This window comes from Phodopus roborovskii, unplaced genomic scaffold (genome assembly GCF_943737965.1).
Source record: "Phodopus roborovskii unplaced genomic scaffold, PHOROB, whole genome shotgun sequence".
NCBI lineage: Eukaryota > Metazoa > Chordata > Mammalia > Rodentia > Cricetidae > Phodopus > Phodopus roborovskii.
This window is the reverse complement of record NW_026126611.1, coordinates 5,428,047-5,453,210: the sequence shown is the minus strand read 5'-3', so window position 1 is coordinate 5,453,210 and position 25,164 is coordinate 5,428,047. Positions and strand designations below refer to the sequence as shown.

The 25,164-nt window shown below is 50.5% G+C and overlaps 1 protein-coding gene across 1 annotated transcript in view; it reads right to left on the bottom strand.

The window, feature by feature from the left end:
* Positions 1-2,811: 2,811 nt before the first annotated feature.
* Prkn (parkin RBR E3 ubiquitin protein ligase) overlaps positions 2,812-25,164 on the bottom strand; it is a 959,805-nt gene continuing 937,452 nt past the window's right edge. The window contains exons 11-12 of the mRNA XM_051206078.1: positions 10,349-10,466; positions 2,812-3,135 (exon numbers count right to left, since the gene is read on the bottom strand). Coding sequence (XP_051062035.1) covers positions 3,023-3,135; positions 10,349-10,466 — 231 coding nt within the window. The 3' untranslated portion in view covers positions 2,812-3,022. The remainder of the gene's footprint in view (positions 3,136-10,348; positions 10,467-25,164) is intronic.

Here is a 25,164-nt window from a genome sequence, read left to right as displayed (position 1 = left end):
CAAGCCAACCCTTCCCCTCTAAAGGTCCGAGCCTACGCGATTCTAAGTCCCCATGTAGCCCACAGTCAACACTGGCCATCACATTCCTTAAACTGTGAGTCAAAATAAACACTTCCTTCTTTACGTTGTTTTTGCCAAGTCTGTCGTCTTAGACACCCAGACAGTAACATGAAACCCACCACCACCACCACCACCACCACCTTCTCGGCATTTTCGTTCTGGGGAGCATGGGGAGGCCAGAGGTCAATGCTCAGTTTCCTGTTCTTTTCTTTGTGGCTGCCTCCCGAGTGCTGGGATTAAAGGCATGCACCACCAATGCCCGGCTTCAATGCTCTGTTAAATATATACATTGAGATAAGGTCTGTAGCTCCCTAATCCTGGGAGATTGGCCATTGAGACCCAGGGATCCCCCTGTCTCTGCCTCTCAGTTTGAGCATTACAGGTGTGTGTTGCTGTACCTGCCTTTTCTACGTGAGTTTTTGGAGGATTGAACTCCGGTCCTCATGCTCTGATAGTTGCTACTTTACTCACCGGTCCACCTTCCCGGACCCATGCTTCTTCGTCTCTCTTCAAGACATTTACTTATTTGTTGGTGTATTTATTTGTGCGTGTGCAAGCACCCGTGCGTGTGCCCATGTGTGCGTGCACCTGCCTGAATGCATGTGTGTGCAGCACATGCCTGAAGGAGGCAGTGGAGATCAGGAGAGGGTGTCGGATTCGATGGGAGTAGAGACAGTTGCAAGCCACCGCGTGGGTGCTGGGAGCTGAACTCTGCAAAAGCAGTAAGCGCTCTTGACCTCTGAGCCATCTCTCCAGGCTCTGCAGCCCTGGTTTCTCTTGTAAACACTTAACTTGGGCGAGTCTGTGAGAAAGGCAAGAAAGTGACCATCATGTTTCAGAATGAGGTCTCGTTCTGAAATTTCGAGGATTAAGAGAGCAAAACCCTCAGGGTTAATCGTGGAGAGAAAAGGGGCCACCTTTTCCCAGTACGTGATGCTTCCAAGCAGTATGAGAGGCCACAAAGAAATACGTCCCCAGGGACAAGTTCCAATGCTCTTTTGATTCTTTTATTGACAGTCTGGGTACCACCACGGGCATCTGGGTACCGCCATGGGTACACTTATGTTCACAGCATGCTCTGCAAAGGTTTGGCTGCCAGTCTTTGACATGCGCGTTTTATCACACTGCTCACACTCACACAACACACAGGCTACGGCTCATGTTCACACCCTGTGGGTGTTTTCCCTTTAAGCTAACTCAAGAGTCGCTGCTCTACTCTGAAGGGAGCACAGGCCATCACCAGAAAGAGAGAAAGGAGGAGCATGCTTGGACAGCCACCACCGAGCTCCCGGGAGTCTGGCACAGGGCAGACGTGTGAACCCAGCACAACACACAGGTGTGGAAGGGGGCGGTAGGAGGGTCAATGCTGCAGACAAAATAGTGCTGGGTGACGCGAACGAAAACCTATGACATGGGCTTGGTTAGGCCTGCTGCTTTTCCTCACAGGACAAGACACCAACACCACCGGGTGTTTTCCCTGCTCTTCTGGCTGGGAAGCCCCGGGGCATGCAGGAGAGGATGGGTTTTCTAACAGTTGATGCTATGGGGGTGCACACGCTCTTGGGACGTGACCTGGGATATCTTGAGGTCACTGCCTCCTTCTCCCCCCCCCCCACGGTTTCTGTTGGTTACATCTGCCTACTGATTTCAGAAGGTCCAGGTTTCTTAAGGACCTCGGGTGCCAGCCAGACCCTCGGCTGCCAGCTCAGTCTCCTGAGAAGTCAGAAAAATCAAAGGAGAGGGAAAAACGCAGGGTACAGTAGAAAATGCGGCTCACAGTACCCAGTGGGAACGGTTTTATGTGTTGTGTGAGTGCCTCACAAACCAACCAAAACACAACAGGAAATAAAATCTTGAAAAACTTAACATTCAAATGTGTTGTGTATTAATGTGAAGACTATTCTAGTATGTTTATTGTCCTGTGAGAAAGGCCCTGTCTGTAGGACCCCTGGGTGCATGGGGGCTCCCTGGGACTTAGGGAGGTCCCTCCCCTTCTGATGGAGGGTCAGGCATGTTTTCATGTAGATGATCTAGAAACGCCTTCTATAAATATTCCATAAATGTAAACCCGACCTACCCTGCTGTTAGCGTCGGAATAGCATCATGGGATTGTTTCTAAAAAAACTTTCCCTTTATAGGCACTTTCCCTGTTAAGTTTACAGTGAAGACAAATGCATGGGCTAAACTTCCAGGCTGCAATATGAATATTTCAAATTGCAGATTCTGTAATACTTTCAGGAAAAAAAAAGAGTAATTTCTTTTTAAAGTTGCAGGTAATTAAGCGAATGGAAGTACTTTCCGCTTCGATGTCCTCCCTTGTAATTTAAACAGTCCGCATTCAAATTATGTTTCCCAGTTTCTCACTTGGTAGATAAGCTGATTTGTATGCCACCAAGCTGTCATCTCATCAGCACCATTTATAAAGACAGGATTCTTGGGGATAAACAAATATTTTTTGACTATTGCCGGGGAGGGCCCCCTGGGAACAGGTGATCGCTGAGGCAGAACACTGTTCCTCAAATCCCGAGTGTGCCCTTGAGATTCTACGCTGTCTAACTTAACAGAGCGCAGCAACAGCCCTGGAAAGCTGTGGCTTCGCCCACGGCAGCGTCTGAATGGATTTAGTGAAGGTGAAGGCAGGAAGTTAAACTTGGGAAAGCCCTGTCCACGTGATGACGTGGCTGGATTCGAGCTGGGACGAGAATCCAAAACAAGGGGCTGCAAATATCCCAACGCGGATATCTGCATATACAGAGGCCTGAAAAGTGCCTTTTGCTGGGTGCCCAGCGGAAGGACCGTGGTGCCCGTGGGAAGGACCTCGTCTGTAATTTGCAGCCTGTGTTTGTGCGTGTGCATTGTATGTGCTCACATGCCCAGGGAAGAAGAAAGGACTAAGAAGGTAAGAGTCCACGTGTTTCCCGTGAGGAGGTGTGGCCAGGGGCAGTGCCTGAGTGCCTTCCGTCTACACGTCGAACCAGTGATCACCCATGCAGGCTCGGTTCCACTCACAGCCGCAGTTCCAGCACCATTCCAGTCTGCACTGAGGCTGCGGGCACTTCATGTGCATACATCCTCCTGTGGGCACAAAGGACACAAGAGCTGTGGGTTTGTGGCAAATGCCGGGGAGCCCTTGCCCCCCCCCATGCCACCCCAGAAATTACTCTTGTAGCGAACAATCCTGAGCAGCAAGGGCAGGGAGACTCTGAACCGGGGAGGACAGTCACACACCACAGGAGGCGCCCCCCACAGCACAGTGAGAAATGATTAAGATGAAGACCTCTTTGCCTTCAGAACAAATCCCATTTGCACAGTTTCACAAACATCTGCTTCTTCATTTAAAAAACATAAAGCCGTATTAAACTCATGATTTTTAAATACCTATTGCATATCTGATAATTTAATGTACGATATGCTGGGGTTCATATTTTTTGTATTTATTTGGTGTTACCTGGTTCAGCAAAATGCACAAGCAGGAGTTGCGATAGCATGTTACTTTTAATAGAGAATGTGTTCCCTAACGGTATTTCCATTTTTATTAAGGTGAGAAGGAAAGAAAGTGAGCCTCCACGCTGGGACTGTGACTCAGCTGGTACAGTGCTGGGCTTGCCTAGTGCGCGTGGAGCCCTGGGTTTGAGCCTTTAGCTCCGCACACACCAGGCGTGGCGGTGCACACATGCGGTCCCCTGAACTCAGGAGGTGGAGCAGGAGGATGGGGAATTCATGGTTATACTCAGCTATATAGTGTGGTCCGGGCCTGTTTTGTAAAAACAAGACAGGAGAAAAAGAAAAGAAAGAGAGAAAGAAAGGAGACAGGAAACTCACGTCAAGTGTCCTCCACATCCTACACTACTCTATCTGAGGCAGGAGCATGGCTCTGCTGGAGAACTTTCTCAAGCTCTGAGATACCCGGGGTTCCTGGAACAGGAGCTGTCCTGTCCGCAGAGAATGGTGAGCCCCTATCAAGGGGCCTACCTGGGGATCACTGACTTCCTCTTCCCCTGTTGTTGGCTTCCGGGCCATGAGATGCATGAAGAAAACTGTTTGAGATCCCGGCAAAGCAATCTCTTTGTAACTCGACTCGAGGTGGGGTCGGGTACCCACTCTCATCCGGTTGTCTTGTTATCTTATCAAAGCATCCAAGGGTTGCCTCATACTGACTAACTTTTATTAACAGAAAGTGCTGAAGACAGCTAACACTGCTCTAAAACACTGCTCTGTGCCTGTAGGCATTTGTCTTGGGATAACACATTTCAAACTTTCTATTTGGTTATGATTCGCTTGAAGCATCGTAATAGATCACAGACATATGAAAAATAAAGCAGAAAACTTAGAAAAAATTAAAAACTACTTGTCATCTAAGACGGGGCTGTTTTTGGTACATGCTAATAGCCGTGTCTTAGTATGCACATAATACAATAGAATAGTGTGATCCCGTAACATGTAAATGGCATTCTTAATTAGTCTAAGTAATAAAAACCTGGAGCCCGATACAGAGGGAAACGGGGAGAGATGAGAGAGAAGGAGCGAGCCACGCACACCTCACCTCCGTAGCGTCTAAACAGACAAGAGAGCGAGCTCCTGTTTGTCCCTGCTTATATCCTGTTTCGGCCCAGCTACCTTACTTCCTGTCTGTCTGTACAGACCTCCAGACCTCTATGGTTAGCTAGTGGCGAGCTCCATCCTTTATTTGTGCAAGCAAGTTATTACCACAGTAACATCATTTAGGTCTCTCTAAAATATCACATGGGATACGGAGCGTTAGGCTAACACCTGGTGAACTTTAAGTTAGGAGACACGTAAGAATGCTTGGCTTTCTCTCAACCCTTACCCATCTGAAACTCCAACGCTGTAACTGTAGAAAGCAGTGCCGCTGTGGGTGAGGAAGGAGGGAGGCGGGAAGGGAGGGCTATGTCAGGGGCCTCTTCCCTCCCTGGCAGTTAACACAGCCCTGCTCCTGCTAGGCCCGGGAATGCGGAGGTGCTCTTGGGCCTGCGATTCTAGAAACGCAGCCACGTGGACAGCACGCACCATCTGGTCAATGATGTACCATGGAGGACGCCCAGACAGCAAGCCGGAAGCTCCTGTTGCCTACTGACGTCGTGTGTGAGTGTGTGTGTGTGAGAGTGTGTGAGAGTGTGTGAGTGTGTGTGAGTGTGTGTATGTGTGAGTGTGTGTATGTGTGTGAGTGTGTGTGAGTGTATGTGAGTGAGTGAGTGTGTATGTGTGAGTGTATGTGTGAGTGTATGTGTGTGTGTGTGTGTGAGATGTATAGGAGCGAATATGAACCAACTACATACGTCAGTGGCTCAGTGGTTGGGAGTTCCAGCCACCACACACACGTGGCTGTTCACAGCCGCCTGTAACTCTAGTTCTAGAGGATCCAGTACCCTCCATGGACACCAGGTATGCACATGGTACACAGGCATACACACCTGCAGGCAGGACACCCGCACACATAAAAGAATTCTTACAAAGGCTGTGGGGATGAAGCATCCCTTTGTATGCTAACTAGAAAGTGTTGGGGGGGGGAGTGTTGGGAAGGGCAACTGGGGAGCTGGGGAACTGGCTCCAGTGGTGAAGGGGTTAACCCGGCTTTTATCTCCAGAGCCGCACAGTTCAGGGGTCAGGTATGGTGGCCTGGGTTTGTAATCCCAGCCAGTGACAGGTGGACCCTTGGGGCCAGCCAGCTTAGCCTAGGCCAGGCAAGTCAGTGAGTTCCGAGGCCAGTGACTAATACTGTCCTTAAAAATATATACATTAATCTTGAAAACAAAAAAACAAAACAAAAAAAAAAAAAAAAAAAAAACAAGAAAGAAAGAAAAGAAAAAATAAAAACTTAGCTAGGTGGCACTCGGAAGGCAGAGACAGGTGGATCTCTGAGTTCGAGGCCAGCCTGGTCTACAGAGTGAATTCCAGGACAGCCAGGGTTGCGCAGAGAAACCCTGTCTTGAAAATGGAAATATATCCAAATATTGTCTATAATTATTTGTTTTCATTTAAATGCACTTGGTTATATAAAATAAATAAAAAATGGAAATATATATTACTTATTTATTTTTAGTGGGTATGTGTGTTTGGGGGGGTCAGAGGCTAACTTGAGGAAGGCAGTTCTCTCCTTCAACCACATAGGGCCAAACGCAGGTCGTCAGGCTTGGTGGTTAGGGCCTTTACCTGTTGGGCTATCATGGTGGCCTGAGACTTTGAATCTCACATATAAATAATAATCACAATAAAAAGAAAGCACCCAAGTAATACCTAAGGTTGGCCTCTGGCCTCTACTCACATGTACATGGACATGTGTACTCCTGCACGTACATGTGCCTGCACACACACACACACACACACACACACACACACACTCACACACACATACAATTCAATAGGAAGCAGAAATGGCTCCATTTCCCCGTAGGAAGAACTGCATTCCTGAATGGGGAAGCAGCCTTGCGCTGAGCTGGGAACTGGACCGTGCAGCTGGCCCTGGGGCCTGCTACAGTGTGAGTATGAGGACAATTTAGGTTCTCTGCAGTGTCTCAGGTCAGAGGCTAACACTCAACAGGCCTGGGTGCTTCCTATCTGTAGCCCATGACAGCATTTCTAAGAAATGACCCCCGCCCCGCTGGAAACCGGTGAGTCACTTGGCTCCTCAGCGCCACCTCCACGCCTGTGGTGTGGTCTGCGGTCTGCGTCTCAGCAGAGCTGATGGGTAGTTCCCTTCAAATGGTTCCCTGTCTTAGGGAATCAAGCTTGAGCCCCTTGGCTCCCACGTTGGCCCCACACACCTAGCACACCGTGCTTAGCATGCAAAGCGGCTCCCAGCGCAGCCCAGGTGTGTGTGTGGGGGGGTTGATCACATCCCACTGCTTCTTGCTCGCCTGGGTGGAGTCTGCATGTCTCTGGGATGCTAGAGAACTGGTCTTGTCCTATTTTCAGGTCTGCCCAGCGGGGGTGGGGTGGGGGGTTGGGGGGGGTGGGGGGCCCCTGCCCATTAGTATCCACTTAATACTCTCCTGACAAGGCCATTTGCATTGTTTTTTTTTTTCTTTCCCTCATCATTAGTCTCTTAACGCCACTGACTCTTGAGCTCTTTGCAGGTTCATGGTAACCACTGCACTCCTGGGGCCATCCCAGGATGCAAAGAAGCTGCGGGGAGGGAAGGCTTTCTGGCCCGCCTTCCCGGGCTCCTGAGGCCTGGGGACTGGGTATGCACAGTGCTGGGGGGGGGACGGGACGGGACGGGATAGGGACAGACCATGCCCAGAGTCTGTCAGTGTCATGGTCCCACCTCTGCCCAAGGAGGGCGCCCACCTTCCTGGGCCCTGCTCCACGCTCCTGAGGCCTGGGGACTGTGCACAGGGTAGCCCATCCCAGCTGGCCAGCCCATCCGCAGTCTGCCAGCGCCCTAGTCCCACATCCACACACTGTCACAGTGAACAAGACAAAACGGGAGCCCACAGAATGGGAAAAGATCTTCACCAACCCCACATCTGACAGAGGGCTGATCTCCAAAATATACAAAGAACTCAGTAAACTAGTCAGCAAAACATCAAATGATCCAATTAAAAAGTAAGGTACAGAACTGAATAGAGAATTCTCAATAGAGGAATCCAAAAATGGCTGGAAGACACTTAACAAAGTGCTCAGGATCCTTAGCAACCAGGGAACAGCAAATCAAAACAACTCAGATACCATCTTACTCCTGTCAGAATGGCTAAAATCAGAAACACCAAAGACAGTTTATGCTGGAGAGGATGTGGAGAAAGGGGAACACTCCTCCACTGCTGGTGGGAGTGCAAGCTTGTACAGCCACTTTAGAAATCAGTATGGTGGTTACTCAGGAAAATGGGAATCAGTCTACCACAGAACCCGGCAATTCCACTCTTAGGCATATACCCAAATGATGCATATTTATACAACAAGGACATCTGTAAAACTATGTTCACAGCAGCATTATTTGTATTAGCCAAAACCTGGAAGCAACCTAGATGCCCCTTAACTGAAGAACGGATGGAGAAAATGTGGTACATTTACACAATGGCATACTACTCAGCAGGAAACAAAACAAAACAAAACAAAACAAAACAATGGAATCTTGATATTTGCAGGCAAATGGATGGAACTAAGAAGAAACCACAAAAATGACGAACATGGTATGTATTCACTCATATATGGTTTTTAGACATAGAGCAAAGGATCACCAGCCTACAATCCACACCGCCAGAGAAGCTAGGAAACAAGTAGGACCCTAAGAGAGACATACACGGTCCCCTGGGGAAGGGGAAAGGGACAGGATCTCCCATGCAAACTGGGAGCATGGGGGGGGGGGGGAGAGGGAGTTAGGAGAAAGAGAAGGGGAGAAGAGGAGGGAAGAGGTGGTCGTGATGGAGCAGGAAGATTTAGTTGGGGGGGGGGAGAATAGAGGAGAGCAAGAAAGGAGATACCTAATAGAGGAATCCATGATAGGTTTTAAGAGAAATCTGGCACTAGGGAAATGTCCAGAGATCTACAAGGATGACCCCAACTAACAATCTAAGCAATAGTGGAGAAGCTACCTTAAATGCCCTTCCCCTTCATCTAGGAGTTGATGGAAGCAGGAGCAGACACCCACAGCTAAACACTGAGCTGAACTCCTGGAATCCAGTTGCAGACAGGGAGGAGTGATGAGCAAAGGGGTCAAGACCAGGCTGGAGAAACCCACAGCTGACCTGAACAAGGGGGAGCTCAAGGACCCCAGTCTGATAGCTGGGGGACCAGCATAGGACTGACCCAGACCCCCTGAATGTGGGTGTCAGTTAGGAGGGCTGAGAAGTCTGTGGGGCCTCTGGTAGTGGATCAGTACTCATCGCTAGTATATGAATGGACTTTGGGAGCCCATTCCCCATGGAGGACAGGGCGCCGTTAGGTCAGGCACGGAAGCCAGTGGCAAGTGAAGACAGCCCAAGGCCACTTGGCTCTCAGTCTGCAGCACTCCGTCACTCCACATTCACTAAGTCAAGTCAATAATTCTGCAGGACGAGTGCCACAGAGGTGGCCTTGTCAGTCCATTCCACAGAGCACAGCATGCTGGTGCCCCTGGAGTCTTGGCTCGCCCCTCCTGGTTGGCTCCAGCGGGCTCCCCGTGCGCGGATTTGCGCTGAGGTTTCAGGACTGGAGTAGAAGCTGGGCTCTGGTCTGCTTGGGACCCAGCCCCCACTCAACCTCTGCCACCTGTGTCTCTAGCGCTGGTGACAGCCTGTTAAGCCATCATCAGCATCCACCCCACCCTCCGGGGCTCAGGGGCCGTCTGCTTGCCTTGCACAAAGCCAGGATGAAGGCTGAGTGAGGTGGCGTCTGCACAGGGCACGTTAGTTAGTGTGACTTCTCAGTCACAGCTGCCCAGGGTAATTTTTGTTCTGGCCAGACAGGAACTTTGATGACTCTGATGTGTGGGCTCCTCGGCTGTATTAGGGCAACCAGTCAGCATTTATGTGGCCAAGACGATCATACATGTAGGAAGTGGGTGGGGTATAGCTTGGCGTAAGGCACAAATCAATGGACACATTGATGTCCACTGGGAATGCCAGTCCTAACCCTGTGAGGAGCAAATGCTCTGTCCTGACAGAGGACTCGGGGCAAGCATGTAGTGAGCGCGCCACACAAATTAATTGCTTTTGTTATCATCATCCACGAGGGGAGACGTAGCGCCCGGCAAATGGAACCCACGTAGCAGGGCTGCTTGTCCCTCAGTCTGGGCTCTGGGGCTGAGGGGAACACTTCGTGGGTGGGGGGGGATACTCGACTTTGTTGTTGTTAGAAGAATGGACGGCCCATCCGATGACAAACGTCTAACGTCCCTAAGAAGGGGCGCTGGCGTGTCTTGGGTGTCTTCTCTCTTCACTGGCATTGGAACGCGTCCTGCTGTGCTCGGCTCGGGGTCACCCGCTGCTGGCCACCATCTCACCAGGGAGTTTCATTTACTGCCTCCGCCCCCCCCACACCCCCCCCCGCCCGTCCCAGGATGGGATTTCATCCCATCTCATAGAGACCACTTAGGGCATAGTATCGATCGGTGTGCGAGAGCATCCCACATTTCCGGAAAGAAACGAGGGTGGGTGGCTGTAGTGGAATTAGGGTTTATGAGGCTGAGGGAATTTTCATGTTGAAGAAGTGACACTCACATCCTACCCGCCAGCCTCAGGCTCTGTGCCCTCCCAGAAGCCCGCCCACCCCGCCCACCCTGCCCACCCCGCCCTGAGGCCACCACCACCTTGCAGGAGGGGACTGGTTCTTTCTCCCTGCTGGCACTCACCATTTTTCTCTACTGGCACACTGCATCGAGGACAAGGCTTAGTGGTTTTCTTGATGGTTTCCTTAGAGGCCTCCTCCCAGCGAGCTTGCTCAGCGGCCCTCTCGTCCACTCGGTAGGCCTGCATTGGGACAAAGGAAGTTTAAATCTGGGTCTTTCTTATTGGGGTCCAAGTCTACATTCTATGAAGTGCTGGGGCAGACATGTCTTCTCAAAGCCGGAAGTGCCTCCGGGCGAGGACCTTAAATATGAACTTGTCTGACAAGAGCCGTGCAACCGTTGGGCATGTGTGGGCACTGTGTTCTTGGCACACGGCTCACGCTTACGAGTTAAGAAAAGATGGCTCAATTTTATAGCATTGGAGTGCTGTGTTCTGGGGATTTTATGTGATTGTAATACATGATACCCAACAAGTGGGTAACACGTAGGCGAGTGACAGACACTTTCACAAGCCTCGCATCAGGCCCTTCGCGTCACGTGTGAGCACATTAGTTGTCATTTCTGAGGCTTCGAGGCACTGGCAGAGACCAGACACCGGGAAGTGGGAAAAGTCTCTGGGGTTCTACAATCTCTAACTCCCCCCTGCGTCTCGGAAGAACCTTACTTCGTGTCCCTGGAAAATGGGGGACTCCCATGCTATCCCAGAAGGCACAGGAGAGCGAACATGGTGATGGCAGAGAGGCAGACGGCAGGGGTTGACGACAGAGGACATGAGGCCTGTGGGCTCTGGAAGCGGCTGTCTGGGCTCACACCACTCGGATGGAAGACTTGGACCAGGACTGCCCATCCCCAGAGAGTCCTCTCAGGTGGAAATACAACATGGAGCACAGAGGGCTGGGGGTCCCTCTCCTTACATTTTGAAATGAGCAACGAACTGTGTTGTTGGCTGACAATGTAAATTCTTCCAGGATCTACAATACAGTAAGCCACGGTGCATTAGGCACCCACCATTCATGCTACCAAGTACTGGGTTATCCTTGACTCTTAACGGCCTGCTGTGGGGTGGCTGACTCCCCCACACACACACACACACATACACACAAAGCTGTATGTTGAAAACCTAATGTTTTTGAAAACTGACCAAGACATCCTCAGCCAGAGAGGGGATACTCCCAAGGAGCTGTTCCAGACAGACGCTTCCTTCTGCTCCTGCCTGCTTCCCATACTATGATACGTTCATTCCACTCCAAGTACTGACTAACCGGTGTAGAGGAAGAATGAGTCATTTTAGACTCAGTATAAGGGTGTTGTAATCTGGGATTGTATTTCAAAATGCTACTCTAAATAGAGCCCCTCCACCTTGACCACTATGTCATCCATCCATCCATGCATCCATCCATCCGTCCATCCATCCATCCTCCATCTTCTGTGCTTTGATACAAACATTCAAGTCATTTTATTATGAATGAATGAATGAAGTCCTAGGAAGGAAATAGCGGTTTCTTTCTAAGTTACAGCACTTCGCAACTTTTTGTAGGGATCTCGATGTTTATGCTTCTGTTACTTCTGACAGAAAGTGAGTTCTTCTAGACTGAGGTCAGGCTTGAGTCAACCCTGTGTCTCCAGCCCTTGGCTCGGTGCCTGGGTAACAGCAGGAGCTCAGCCGATTTTCGATGAGTGAGTGACAGTCATCTGGGATAGGACCCCACGAGACAGGTGTGCACAAGGGATGCATCCATGATGGTGACAGGTGGCCCCCAAGGTGAGATTTGCCAAGGGCTGGTGGCTGGAGCCAAACCCATTTCTGTTAATGTCATCACACTCTACAAGCATGTCCTGGTCGTGCAAAGGGACTCCCACACCTGGGAACGCTTTGTTGGGGGAAAGCAGAGTTAATTGGCTTGATGGCCAAACTGTGAGGTCACTGAAAACTTCCTTAGCTCTGGCAAACCCTACAGATCAGAGCCTAGGAGCTGTGGTTGATGTGGGCTGTTTCAAAGTCTGCCCCAGGCATGCATTTCAACTTTAACACGCATGGCTCCAGTCTGTCCAATGTGCATGTGATCCCGAGGCCCGGCGATTAGGGTGGTTACTTCTCACTGTTAACCTGAATGGCGTCGTTAGGATCACCTAGGAAATTCAGCTCTGTGTATTTATATGAGGCTGTTTCCATAGTGGCTTAGCTGAGCAAGGAAGGCCCATGCTGAATGTGGGTGGTACCATCCTAGGAGGTCGGGGCCTGGTCTGAACAAAGATGGAAAAGGTCTCTTCAGACCATGAACAAAGTAAATCTTCCCTCAATTGTCTGGGGCTCTAGGAGAGAGCACGAAACTGTGTTTCCCAAAGCAGGTGGCTGTACATATGGGTTTACATATTATGGTGTAGAAATTAAGCTGTATCTACAGTTTCATAATATATGTGATTGGCTATAGATACATAAATTTAAATTCTCCCAAGAAGCCATGTTTTTAGTAAAGATTCTGCAGGCTGATTGGCCAACCAGAACTTCTCGATTATAAAAAGATGGAATATCGTAGGTTCAGAGCCAAAATGGCTTGGGCTGATTTCAGTCCCCTTAATGGCCATTTATTACTGGCCTCCATAGCTGGCCCAACTCAGACCATTTTGTGACAGTTAAAGAATACTCCTTTTTGAGCCAGGCCCCCATTCTAAATTCCTAAAAGGTAAGTTCCTGGCAACCTTGACTCCCTGCCCCCTCCCCACGATGGTAAAAATGACCGTGTCCCTTACCACCTGTGCAAACCCACTCAGAATGTAACGGAATGTGAGTGACGGCTCCTCGCCAGTCGAGGAAAGGGAAGCGGCCTCTCTCTTTAATTATGGCGCCTGCCTTTAAAATCCCTTCCTCTAGCCTCTTCTGCACGCCAAGCCTACGGTGTGGCTGTACTCCTGCCAGCGGTAATGAATACATTCGCTTAATTATAATCTGAATGGACTCGGTGGACTTTTCTCTGTGATAAAACCTTCAGAATGTATTCTTGGCGGGCCACAGACTTCCGGCAGGCGCAGAGCTAAGCATGTTGTAAGATAGCGTTTGAAAACAGCGACAGAGATTTCTCACTTTGATGTAGCCTGTCCATCTGATGTCACTACCAACCACAACATATTTGGTAAATGCATTGTCTCATCACTCACTTATATTTTGTTTTCTCTTGTTTTTGAGACAGGGTCTCATGTGTCAGCACTGGCCTCAAACTCACTCTGTAGTTGATACTGGTCTTGAACTCCAGATCCTCCTGCCTCTGCCTCCCAAGTGCTGGGATCTCAGGGGTGTACCATTATGCCATACCTTTGTTCTGTGACGACAAAAGTACATGTAACCTGTCCCATAGCAACACAAGTCACTGAGCATACCCAGGATTGCCATTTCTAACCTTGGCTGGTTGTATTTGGCTCAGAACAAACTCTCTCTGATTCCCTTTAGACAAGGAGCTGTTATATGTTACTTGTTTTATATGGTATGTATTTATTAACACTGAACAAGCTAAAGTACCAAACAGTCGCATAAATGGACAGGGTCATAATTACAACGAAGTAAAGTTCTTAGTTTCTTAGCCACATAGACAGACAGACAGAGGCCTGGGCCGCTGCACCGCAGGACCGACTGACTCCTGCTAACCCCTGCCTTGCCACCTGCATTTGCTGCATGCCACAGAACTTATCCCACCAGCAGATCCAGCTGCCGCCACCAGGGCCGAGGCCGCTGCTAATCAGAGGCAACTGTCCCCACCAGTGAAGCGTTCGCAGCAGCCCAGGCTACCGAAGAGCAAACAACCGAGTAGACGACGGAAGTGGGGGTAGGGGTGAGACATGGCCAGGGAACCTGGCACTGAGACACAGACATTTTCCCAGGGGTGAGCTGCATGGCGGGTACAAGTCAGCCGTGGAAGGAAGCCAGTGGCTGGTGGCACACAAAGGTGCCCACATGGGAAGGTCTGCCACACCCTTCTGGCCTACATCACAGCAGGCCCCACACCTGGAAAGGTAGATTCTAACCCTCTGGAAGAGGCAGGGTGGATTCTGGCAGAGAGGAATTTAGGCTCAGAAATCCTGTCTCGGAGGGACCCTGTGGCCAGTCTGAACCGCTGGGCCCCGCCGTCTTCCCCGGTGCCTGTGGACACTGTCACAAACGGCAATCTAAGGGGTGAGGGCACTATCATCTCATTGAAGAAGACGTACTAAGGGCATCTTCGTAGTTGTCTAGCCTTTTCTGTCACTTTTTAATTATTTACACTCATGTATCTTTTTGTTAAGCGTCCGTATTTTACCCTCTGTCTCGATGGAAGACTTCCATGGCTCTCTCTTCTGTTCATCTACAAAAATCTTCCTTATTTTACATTTCTATAGCAACAGTCTCTAATCCGGGTGTCTCCAACTCAGCGGCCACCTCTTCAGTCTACTCCCCCAAAACACACACACAGACACACACACTCACACACACACACACACACACATGCACATACATACAGCCCACACCCAACCACACACCCGTATACACCCACACACACACACACATACACTCAAGCAAAATGGAAAGGCAGAGAAAACCAAGGAGACTAGGCAGGGGGAGCCTGAGCTCCTCATCTGCCGAGGGTGGGACATCACAAGTGTGTCACAAGGAACGTGGCCCTGAAGGGACAATTTGGGCAAAGACAGCATTCCTTTTATGCAGAGGTAATTTCAGATGAGCAAATTGTTTCTCTTTTATTTCATAAGTAACAATGAACCAGGCCCGAGCCTGCATGACCTACAAGGATGGCCTTGGCCCTTCCCCAGGTATTTCCTGGGGATCTCGCCAACGTGGCTTTGTTTACAGTGGAGACGTGTTAACGCCCCCCTGCACCCCAAGTGACCTGGACTTCTTACCTTATCAGCTGTAATGCAACCCAGTCTGGAACCCACCCCACCATCTCTTTTAATGAGAACGACAGGCTCCCTAGCAACCCCTTGAGGTGTAACTTCAGAAGCCAGGGTAAACAGAGCAGAAGGCTGCCTGCCCTGCAGAGCTGGCTCAGGGAAAGCCCACAGGCTTGCTTCTGGGCGTGCCTGTGCGCTCTCCGCTCTCTGCTCTCTGGGTGGCTGCAGGATGTGACCATGTCCGGGCCTATGTGCCTGCCGTGCCGCTGGCACTCACCATTTTACGCTTTTTTGTCTTGTTTAGTTTAGTTTTGTTTTTTTTTTTTCTAAGACAGGGTTTCTCTGTGTAGCCCTGGCTGCCCTGGAATTCGCTTTGCACACCAGGCTGGCTTTGAATTCAGAGATCTGCTTGCCTTTGCTGCTTGAGTTCTGGGATTGAAAGCGTGTGCCCTCCTCGCCCGACTCCTGTTTCCCATCATAAATCCTGCTGCTCTCAGCCCTAAGATAAACAAACGGATGCAAATCTATACACTGCAACGGTCTCCACCCCAGTGCTGGTGTCTGAACCTTACTGGGGACCCAAGTGGGGCTCCCAGAGTTGCCTCCTGCCAGGCAACTCCGGGACTGATAGTGACTCATCAGAGTGGCCTCCAGACACCATGACACACTCCCCCAGAGTAACGAAGAAACTTCCAGAGGATTCAGAAGGATAACAAACAAATTCAGAGTGGGGAAAGGAGGGGGGGGGTTAAAACTGGCGTACATAACCACCACAATGGATGCACAGGACATCATCAAGAGACCGAGACAACACCCATCGCGACTCGTCCTCAGCATCACAACTCCAATAATGGCAGACGAGGAGGAGGCAGTGTGTGCACAGCACATGTATGGAGGACACAGGATGGCTCACAGCGGTCAGTCCTCTTCTGCCACAGCACAGGGACTGGACTAGGGTCAATCCTTACCTTTGCCTGCCAAGCCACCTCGCTGGCCCCACAGTCTGACATCTGTCCCCCTGTCTGTCTGCCCGCCACCAGCCCGCCCGCCCGCCTGTCCGTCTGTCCATCCATCCATCCATTTCCCAAGAAATGGTTTCTTGGTGTAGTCCTGGCTGTTCTGGAGTTCTCTTCATAGATCACGGTGCCCGTGAATTCAGAAATCCACGTGCCTCCTCTGCCTCCCTTGAGACTAAAGGCGTGCGTCACCATGCCTGGCCCACAGTGTGATTTTTAAAAAGAATCGGTGTCCATATGGAGGGCCCAAATGCGCAGATGGCTCAAGTAAGGTTACCCATTCAGGACACAGCCCAGAAGGGTACCCAAATCAACCAAACCTTTAGCAACTTGGAGGAATCCATCAAATAAATCATCATCAACAGACAAGACCACACAGAAAAAAAAAAAAAAATCAGAGGTGGAAGGTAAAGTCAAGACAATAACCCGTTTAAACATATATAAAGAAAACAAACAAACAAATGTGAGTAGAATGTCTGAGAAATCTAAGATACATTCCAGAGACCAAACTGAAGGTTCCAAAACGTACGCAGAGGGGCTGGGGTTATGTCAAAAGGCACAGACAATGTATTCAATTAAATTATAGCAGAATTTCCAAAACCTACGGGAAGATGTCCAACAAACACAAGAGGAACACAGATGTCCAAAAAGGCCGGGTCAAGAAGGGCTCGCCAGGACACAGCAGAGCTGACGTCGGCAATAGAGTGGTTCTGAGGGGCAGGGTGGATGCTAGAACACCTGGCCTAAAAGCAGAGATGAAAAGCAACAGGGCCGGGCGGGGCTGGGCGGGGCAGGAAGGGCGGGCCCAGGGCGATGGGGGATCAAAAACAGGCTGTGGGAAAAAGCTCTAATGAAACCCGTCGCTTCGCATGCATGTTGAGAAGTAACATAGACACCGCCAGCATCGCTTACGGGTGATTGCGAATCTGTGTGTGATGAGCAATCTCAGGCCCCCACACTCAAGTCTGTGCGCATCCTCATCGACTTAGCTAATCACAGCGTGCAGGAACACGGGTGGGGCTGATCAGAGATGTTGAGATGAGCCAGCGTATGCAGAGGGAGGCTTTGCCCTGGCACTGAAGTCTCGGGCTCAGGGTGTGTGCCCACATATGCAGAGCTATTACTGCACAGAGCTGGATTATGCCAGGTGAACAAATGCTTTACTATGACAAGGGCTGGCTATGTGTGCAGCCTAAGAGATGGGCCACAGCACACCTTCCAGAAAATACTTCCGATTTACAATAACTTGCTTTGGTACTTGGGGGATGGGGGAGATCAAGAAGGTTCTGACCCTTGGGGTAGGAGAGGGAAAAGGAAAAGCCACGACTAATGCCTAGTGTTTTCTACTTCGTAGGTAGACCGGGTACCTCTTCCTTTATGGATGCTGCCTGCAAAATGTGTTGGAATCTGAAGCCCCAGTAGGATGATGTCAGGCGGGGCCTTCGGGGCAGCTCTCATGAGTAGGACTGGCCCCCTCATAGAGTGCAGGGGTGGGGTGGGGAGTGGAGGGTGGTTAGGCGCCTCTCTTTCTCACTTTCTGTTATGTGTGAACAGAGACAAGTCAGCAGTCTGACACCTGACAGAGGGTCCTCACCAGCCCCCAGCCATGCTGGAGCCCTGATCCCTAACCCATAGAACTGTGAGGGGTAAATCTGTGTTGTCTCGGGCACTCTGTCACAGAGCCCCTACTGACTAATACAGAATACACTGTGAAGAGTTAGACTTACGAAACAAAGTAGTCATACTGGCTTTAAGTGGACATGGCTTCTCTGGGACCGTTGGGAGAGCTCTGATATTCACTCTGGCCTCTGGGCTGTTATCAGTCTACTTCCTGGGATGGTAGGACAAGTGCTGCTTCCTTCTTACTGTCCCCGATTGTCCTGCGGTACCTACCACACGCCTACCTCTCTCTTCACCTAGGTCGCCCAGAAGGTGCTGGGGCTCTCCAGTGCTCTCCCGTATTACAGCGGCTCTTGCTCTTCCCACCCTGGCCCAGTGGGAGCCACAGGCAGTTTGGGAGCACATCTCTGCTGATGATAGTCACATGACACTGGGGGAGTTTTCACTCACAAGCTTGCCTGCCCCGGAGAATTCCCACGGAGGGGGGCTCCCCTCTGCGGTGCACCCTGAACCAATGGTTTTTCTTCTTCTTTTTAGTTTTTTCTTGTTTTACAGAGCGATCCCAGTTCCCTCTCCGTCTTCCCTCCCTTCCTCTCCCACTCTCTCCCTCCCTCCCATGCCCTCCAAATTATTCCCCCTCCCCACTCCACAGGGAGGGTGATATATTCCAGGAGGGATCAACAACATCTGTCAAGTCATTTGGAGTAGGGACTAGGCCCTCCCTCCTGTCTCTAGGGTAAGGGAGGATCCCTCCATGGGGAATGTGCTCCCAAAGTCCTTTCCTGCACCAGGGATACATCCTGGTTCCACTGTGAGAGGTCCCTTAGACTGCCTAGGTCCATGTTCAGGATGCCTGAGTCGGTCCCATGCTGGTTTCCCAGCTATCAGTCTGGGGGGGGGGGTCCATTAGCTCCTCCCTCTAAGTGACATTGTACAGTCTTTCTGGAAAGGTTTCAATCAGAGGCTTTTAGGTGATGCAGGTGCGAATGCTCACACCCCAGAGGTTCTCACCCAGTGGGCTTGCAGTCGGGTACAGAAAGCAGAAGCCTTAAACAACACCCCTCGGGCTGAGAGGGGCAAGAGGCTTGGAGGTGGGAGGCACCGTTCCTCCTCAGGAGTGAACATCTCATCTTGTGCCTGGGGGACCACCCTGTGAGTGGGGTAACACCCCCTCCCCCCCCCCCCCCCCCCCCCGCCACCCCAGTGTAGCTCTGATCATCCGGCTGAACCGCAAGGGCTTGTATTACGCTGCTAGGAGCAGACAGTCTTGTGACTCAGCACTGTCGCCGATCCACACGGAATATATAGTGTGGCTCGCAGGGGGCAGCATAAGTCAGCGCAGAATTGGCTAGAAGTCTAGGGTGAGGAGGCACAGACTTCCAGCTTCCCCACCCTAGGAAGGAAGTGTATGTGTGTCCACGGTGGACATTTCCACCGTGCACACGAAAATGGGAGAAACGACTTTTTCTTACATATTTCGTAACTGGGAAAATAAAACCCCACAATTTCTCTAAGGCACATAAATAAATATATCTCCCACACGTCTCTTCCTGCATATGCCTCTCGCTATACATATATTTCTTTACATGCATCTATGTACGTATAGAAAGAGGCAGAGAGTCAGAGAACCCCAGCAAGGCCTGGCGTAGGCATGTTAGGTAACCTACCACCCCAGAAGGCGCAGGTGCTTTTGTTTGTGGGCCTGGGGTTCTGCCCGTGAACGGACTTGAGTGTCTGCAGCATGGGAGGCGGCTAGGAGCAGAGCCATGGAGGTGCCCTGCCCGGTGACACACCTGATGCCACTCTTTGCTAATGACCTTGGGCAGGAGACCTAGCCTCCTCTCATCTGAGGGAGTGTGAGCTCCACGGGATGCGGTGATGGCTTCTGGGAGGAAATGAGAGACACAGAGCACAGCGTGCGGCCAGCGTGCCACGCATGGAGACTTCTGTGTTCGTATGTTCTCCGTCGGTCGGTCGTGCTGTTGACATTACAACCCTCGTTTCTGGCTTATAGAGGCAGGGGTATCGACCAACTGAGACTGGGGATTTGCAATGGCGGTAAAGACAGTTGGAGCCTTGATGGGACTTAAGTCCTCTTAAGAACACAATAGATGGAAGCACTCCCCTTGAAGCCTTTGAAAGCCAATCAGTGGCTTTCCCAGCTCAAGTACTGGCTAGGTGACACTGTCCATGCTTATGTATGTGAGCAGCAGAAGTAGGGAGTATCCACGTGACGGCTCTCTTTCCTGTTTTACAAACATTTTTGGAACCCTGGGTCAGAAAATAAACTGGACAAGTATCTTTTAATTCTAAAAATGGAAGTGAAATTTATTTTCCAAAAAGTGCCAAAGCCACATACTGCTGAGAAGAGACTTGTCACACTCCAGTAAGGATCTCTACCAGTGAGTGTCAGCTTTTAAATTCCACCTTCTTCTTCACAGTAATCAAAAGCCTGGTGACACAGCCGCTTGTCACAGTGACACCCACCCTACCCCCCTCCCTCCACATCATGCAAAGCCAAGTGATGCTCAGGTTATAGGCTTATGCTGTGAGTAGCCCGCCACCTGCTGGTAAGGAATTGAACTGCACCTTTCAGGGACCCATCTGACCAATAATGGTGCCACCCTGAGGACAGCATAAACCTTGTTATTTTTCATAAGGCGCTCTTAGTATTGTTTTGGAAGAATGTGTGCATGCTAAACTTGGCATTTGTTTTTAAACTGGAGTGATAGGCCCTACAGAGTAGCAGCTGCTATTTTTACTATTGGTGGGATGTGTGTGCAGACTGGGAGAGACTGGGCATCACACCTGGGACTCCTTGGGATCGGGGAGACTCAGGAAGCAGTCAGTGCCTTGCTCAGCCATCATCAGACAAGCTTCATCAAGCAGAAGGGAACGCTACAGAGACCATGGGCTGTGAAGTGTGCACACACAGAGAGAGAACAGAGAGAGAGAGTCCTTGGAACACTCAGCCCTAAATGGGATGTTTCCATCAAACCCTCTCCTCAGAGCTCAGGGAAATCTGCAGAAGAGGAGGCAGCCGGATTATAAGAGCCAGAGGTGATGGAGGACTCCTAGGAATCAAGGCCTCCAGATACAACAGGGCTGGTGCACACAGGAGCTCAGAGGCTGTGGCAGCATGCACAGGGCCTGCGTGGTCTACAACACATGGGGCCTGGAGATAAATGGACACACACAGCATCCCCAAGCCAGCAGCCTTCTCCAATGGATAGCCGCTGGCAGATGAAAAATTATTATATTTTTTTCAAAGGAGTCTGACAGGGGATATGAACCAATCTTAAGGGTAGGACAAACTCCTAGTAATAGATGGCCAACAGGAAGTGAACTCTACCACAGCATGGAGGTCCCTTGTCTCATAATGTTGAGTCAGGGCATTAGACTAAAAACAAAAACAAAACAAAACTCTGCAGGCCTTTTGCACATATACATTATGGCCTCTGGGATTTGGGTTTCACAGGAATCCTGTGTGTGAACATACGTGCATGTCTGTGTGTCTCTGTGTTTCCTCTGCTTTTTCTTTTTGCTTGGGTCCTATTCTAATCTTTTTAAACTTAATCTCACTTGATTGTTCCCTAGAAGCCTGTTTGTCTTCTAAGGAGTGACAGAAGGTGTGGATCTGGACGGCAGGGGAGCCGGGGGCCAACTGGGAGGAGCTGGGGGAGGGGAAACCATAATTAGAATGTTATGTATGGGAAAAATCTATTTTCAATAAAAGAAAAGAGATGAAATGACATCAGGCGACCAAGGCCCCCAGCCGTCAGACCTGGCAGACTGAGGGTTACCCAGACTGTGCCTTAAGGACTGGTGGGCAGAGCTCTCAACTGTACCTAGGGCCCGGTCCCACCTCTGTGGCCACTGCTGAAGTAGCTACTTGACTGCTCGCTGTCTGCCCATCCTGCTCACCCCTGTGGACTAGACCCAATTCTGTCCCTGTGTCCCCAGGGCAGGCTCAGTGTTTGCACTGGAGCCCGACTCTCTGGCGGCCTGTTTCCAGCGGCAGATTCTGTGGCAGGCAGATTTGGGTTTGTCCTGTTATTCACACAGCACAGCCCACCACCTGCCACCCTCTTCAGCAACCAGAGCTCCCAGGCAGCCTCTCTGACTTGTGCTCAGTGTGTAAGCCACGTATATACCCACAAGCAGAGATAGATGGACTTACTCTGTACTGTGTGATGCACTGTGTCCACATTAAGAACTGAGACTGGAATGAAAGAACCCAAACTAGGCATGGTGGCACACGCCTTTAATCTCGGCCCTCAGGAGGCAGAGGCAGGTGATCTCTGTGGATTTGAGGACAGCCTGGTCTATACAGCAAGCTCAAGACAACCCAGCCCTACATACGGAGACTCTGTCTTAAAAAACAAAATAAAACAAGAGAAGAAAGAAGAAAGAAATAAAACAACAGAAGGAAGAAGGCACAAATGAGCCCGCATTCACCTCAGCCAGAATACCAAGTCAGGGATGAGGAGGGGATAAGCTGCTGCCATGGAGACACTCAGGAAATTCTGAAATTGTGGAAAGACACATACTTGCTTATGATTCTGGCACAGCACACTCACGACGGTCAGGAATGAGTTGGTGAGCCTCAAGCGCCTGCTGCATCTGGAAACCAGCTTCCCTGGTAAAGATGGAACACTTCCCACCATCCCCGAATTTAACCAGCTCAGGAACGAAGGGTTAATGGTAGCCAACAAGACTCAAACTAGCATTTCTGGTTTCTGGTTCACTTGAAACACAATATTTCATATAATGTGGTGGCTCTAACCTGTGGTAGATCCCATTTGGGATCATGGGAGTCGCCTAAGGTCACGAGAAAACAGAAACATTTAAATCACAATAAATGCACCAGCAAAATGACAGTAATGAAGTAGAAACAACAACAAAAATGTCATGGCTGGGTGGTCCCTACCGGAAGCGGCAAAGGGATGTAATCACATTAGGAAGGTTGAAAGCTACTGCTAAGGATCTAGCGCCATCTGGTGGCTCAATGGTGCATTGCAATCTCTCGGAAAAAAGCCAGGGCACAATTTTCTTCAGTGGGAATGACTCTCTCTCTCTCTCTCTCTCTCTCTCTCTTTCTCTCCCTCCCTCCCTACAATTTTCTCTTCTTCTCCCCTCCCTTTGTATGTGTGTATAGTGTGTACGTAGTATGGATTTGGGAGCACATTTTTGTGTAAGACCTATGTGTGTCACCCCATGCTCAACTGCCCCCTGCCGGTTCTCTTCCCCGCTCAGGGCCTCCACCCAGCTGGCCTCCCTGCCCTCTGTCTCTGCAGCTGAACTCGCCTCAGCCTCCCATTTCAACCCTGGCTCCAGCGTGGTTGCTTCTAGGTGGTGGCTGTGTCTGAGCTTGGCTTGTTGACTTGGATTCATCTTACACTCCTATCAGCCTGCTTCTGCTGGGGCATTCTAACCCAGGGTATGTGTTCTGTAATCAGTGTATGCGTATAAGTGTGTGTATCTATCTGAGAGATACACAATGTATGTATACTGCTGTGTGTGGTGTCAGCGTTAGCAATTCAGGTCGTAATAAAGAAGCCTGGGTTTACCTTTCCAAAAATACCAAGGGAAGTGAGGTTATCTGTCAAGTCACCATCACTGAGGCCACTGCGCCTTGGGAATTATTTGTTACTCAACCAATTCTGACATTGTGGGATGACGTATGCCTATTCCTCTACATTTCTGATCAAGGGTTCTCATGACAGGTTTATCTACGCTGTTTAGGATGCATTTGGTATGCTACGCCTCTGGTATGTTTTGTATAGTATGTGGGTTATGTCCATAGAGTGTGCTTTGTGTGGTAGGCCATGTATGGGGTATGTGCACTGTTTGTCTGTGATGTGTGTGCGCGCGCGCGCGTGTGTGTGTGTGAGTGAGAGAGACTGAGAGATACAGAGAGAGGACAGAAAGAGACAGAGAGAGAAACTGACTGTGTATAGAGTTTACAAATATGAAGCGAATTTCATGAGTAAGAAAGCCGGAAACAGAAATCATCGGCTTTAGGGAAGTTTCACAAGTTTAGCTCAGGGCTCCCCACCACTACAGACCTGTATCCAGATGCCCTGGGACCCCAGCTTTTGGAAAGGACTGACCTTCGACCTCAGGACACGCCTGATGTTTATGACCCTTATCTACCCAGCAAAGATTGCATACGTGGACACTGCATGCATACAGGGAGACCACGGTCACAGCACGGGTACAGAGCGGGAGAAGGGACAGCAGAGGCAAAGGTGTGGCAGTCGGGACAGAGGACAAAGCCAGTGGCAGCTGTGGAGATGCAGAAAGCGGCCTGGGAAGGGACCAGGAAAATGTGGGAGAGGAGATGAGAGGGAACAGAGGCTTCCAGAGAGCTGCCGGCCCTTAAAGGCCCTGGAGCCCGATGCCCAGGCCCAAGGACGACAACACTGTGGCCGTGGAGGGCTGGGTCCTGATAGGCTGAGAACATGGGGCAGATGACTCACACAGCAGACCGCAGACTAGAGACTGAGGGATCCGGACCATCATGCTTCTCACTTCAGGGAGCACTAGAGGGCGCCACCCGCTGGGGCTCCCCGTTGTCTGCTACCATCTTACTCTCAGAAGCCAGAATACAAAGGCTGCCAAGGACCAGCACTGAACAAGCCTTTCCTTGCCTACCCTTGGCTCCGTCCTATCTCGGGCACCAGCGGGCTGGTTAGGAATGAGAAGAACAACGACTTCTCAAGGGCAGGGAGGGTCCTTGGAGACGGGAGGGGGGAGGAAAAGGATGGACGAAGAGGGAGAGGGAGAGAGACTGAGTTCCAGAAGGGTCTGCCTCCCAGGGTAGACGTGAGACCAGCGTGGAATCAGCTGCCAGTGCAGAGGTGTTGGTTGGGAAGCGGGCCCTTTAAGAGAGATTGAGGTCTTCCTAGACTAGGTTAGTTCCCAGGAAACAGGTTGTGGCTGTTACAGGAAAGTGGGTCAGCTCCTTCTTCCCCCCCCCACCCCCTTCCCTGGCCTCCTTGCCCTCCACTTCCTGCCTGGAGCTGAACTGACACGAGGCCCTCAGCAGAGGCCAAACGGATGGACGGTGATGCCTGCTTAGACTTCTGGAACCATGAGCCCAAAGAAAGCTCTTTCTTAAACCCGGTGTGGGTGTGGTGGGGCACCCCTTCAATCCCAGCACTCGGGAGGGAGTTCAAGTCCAGCCTGGTCTGCGGTGTGAGTTCTAGAATAGCCAAGGGTTACACAGAGAAGCCCTGTCTCGAAAAGCCAACCGAACAACCAACCAAACAAAATTAAACCCCTTTCTCCATAAATCACTCCGTCTCCTCTCTCCTGTAACAAGCAGTTCTTTCTATTACAATTGAGGGGAACAGGCCATTT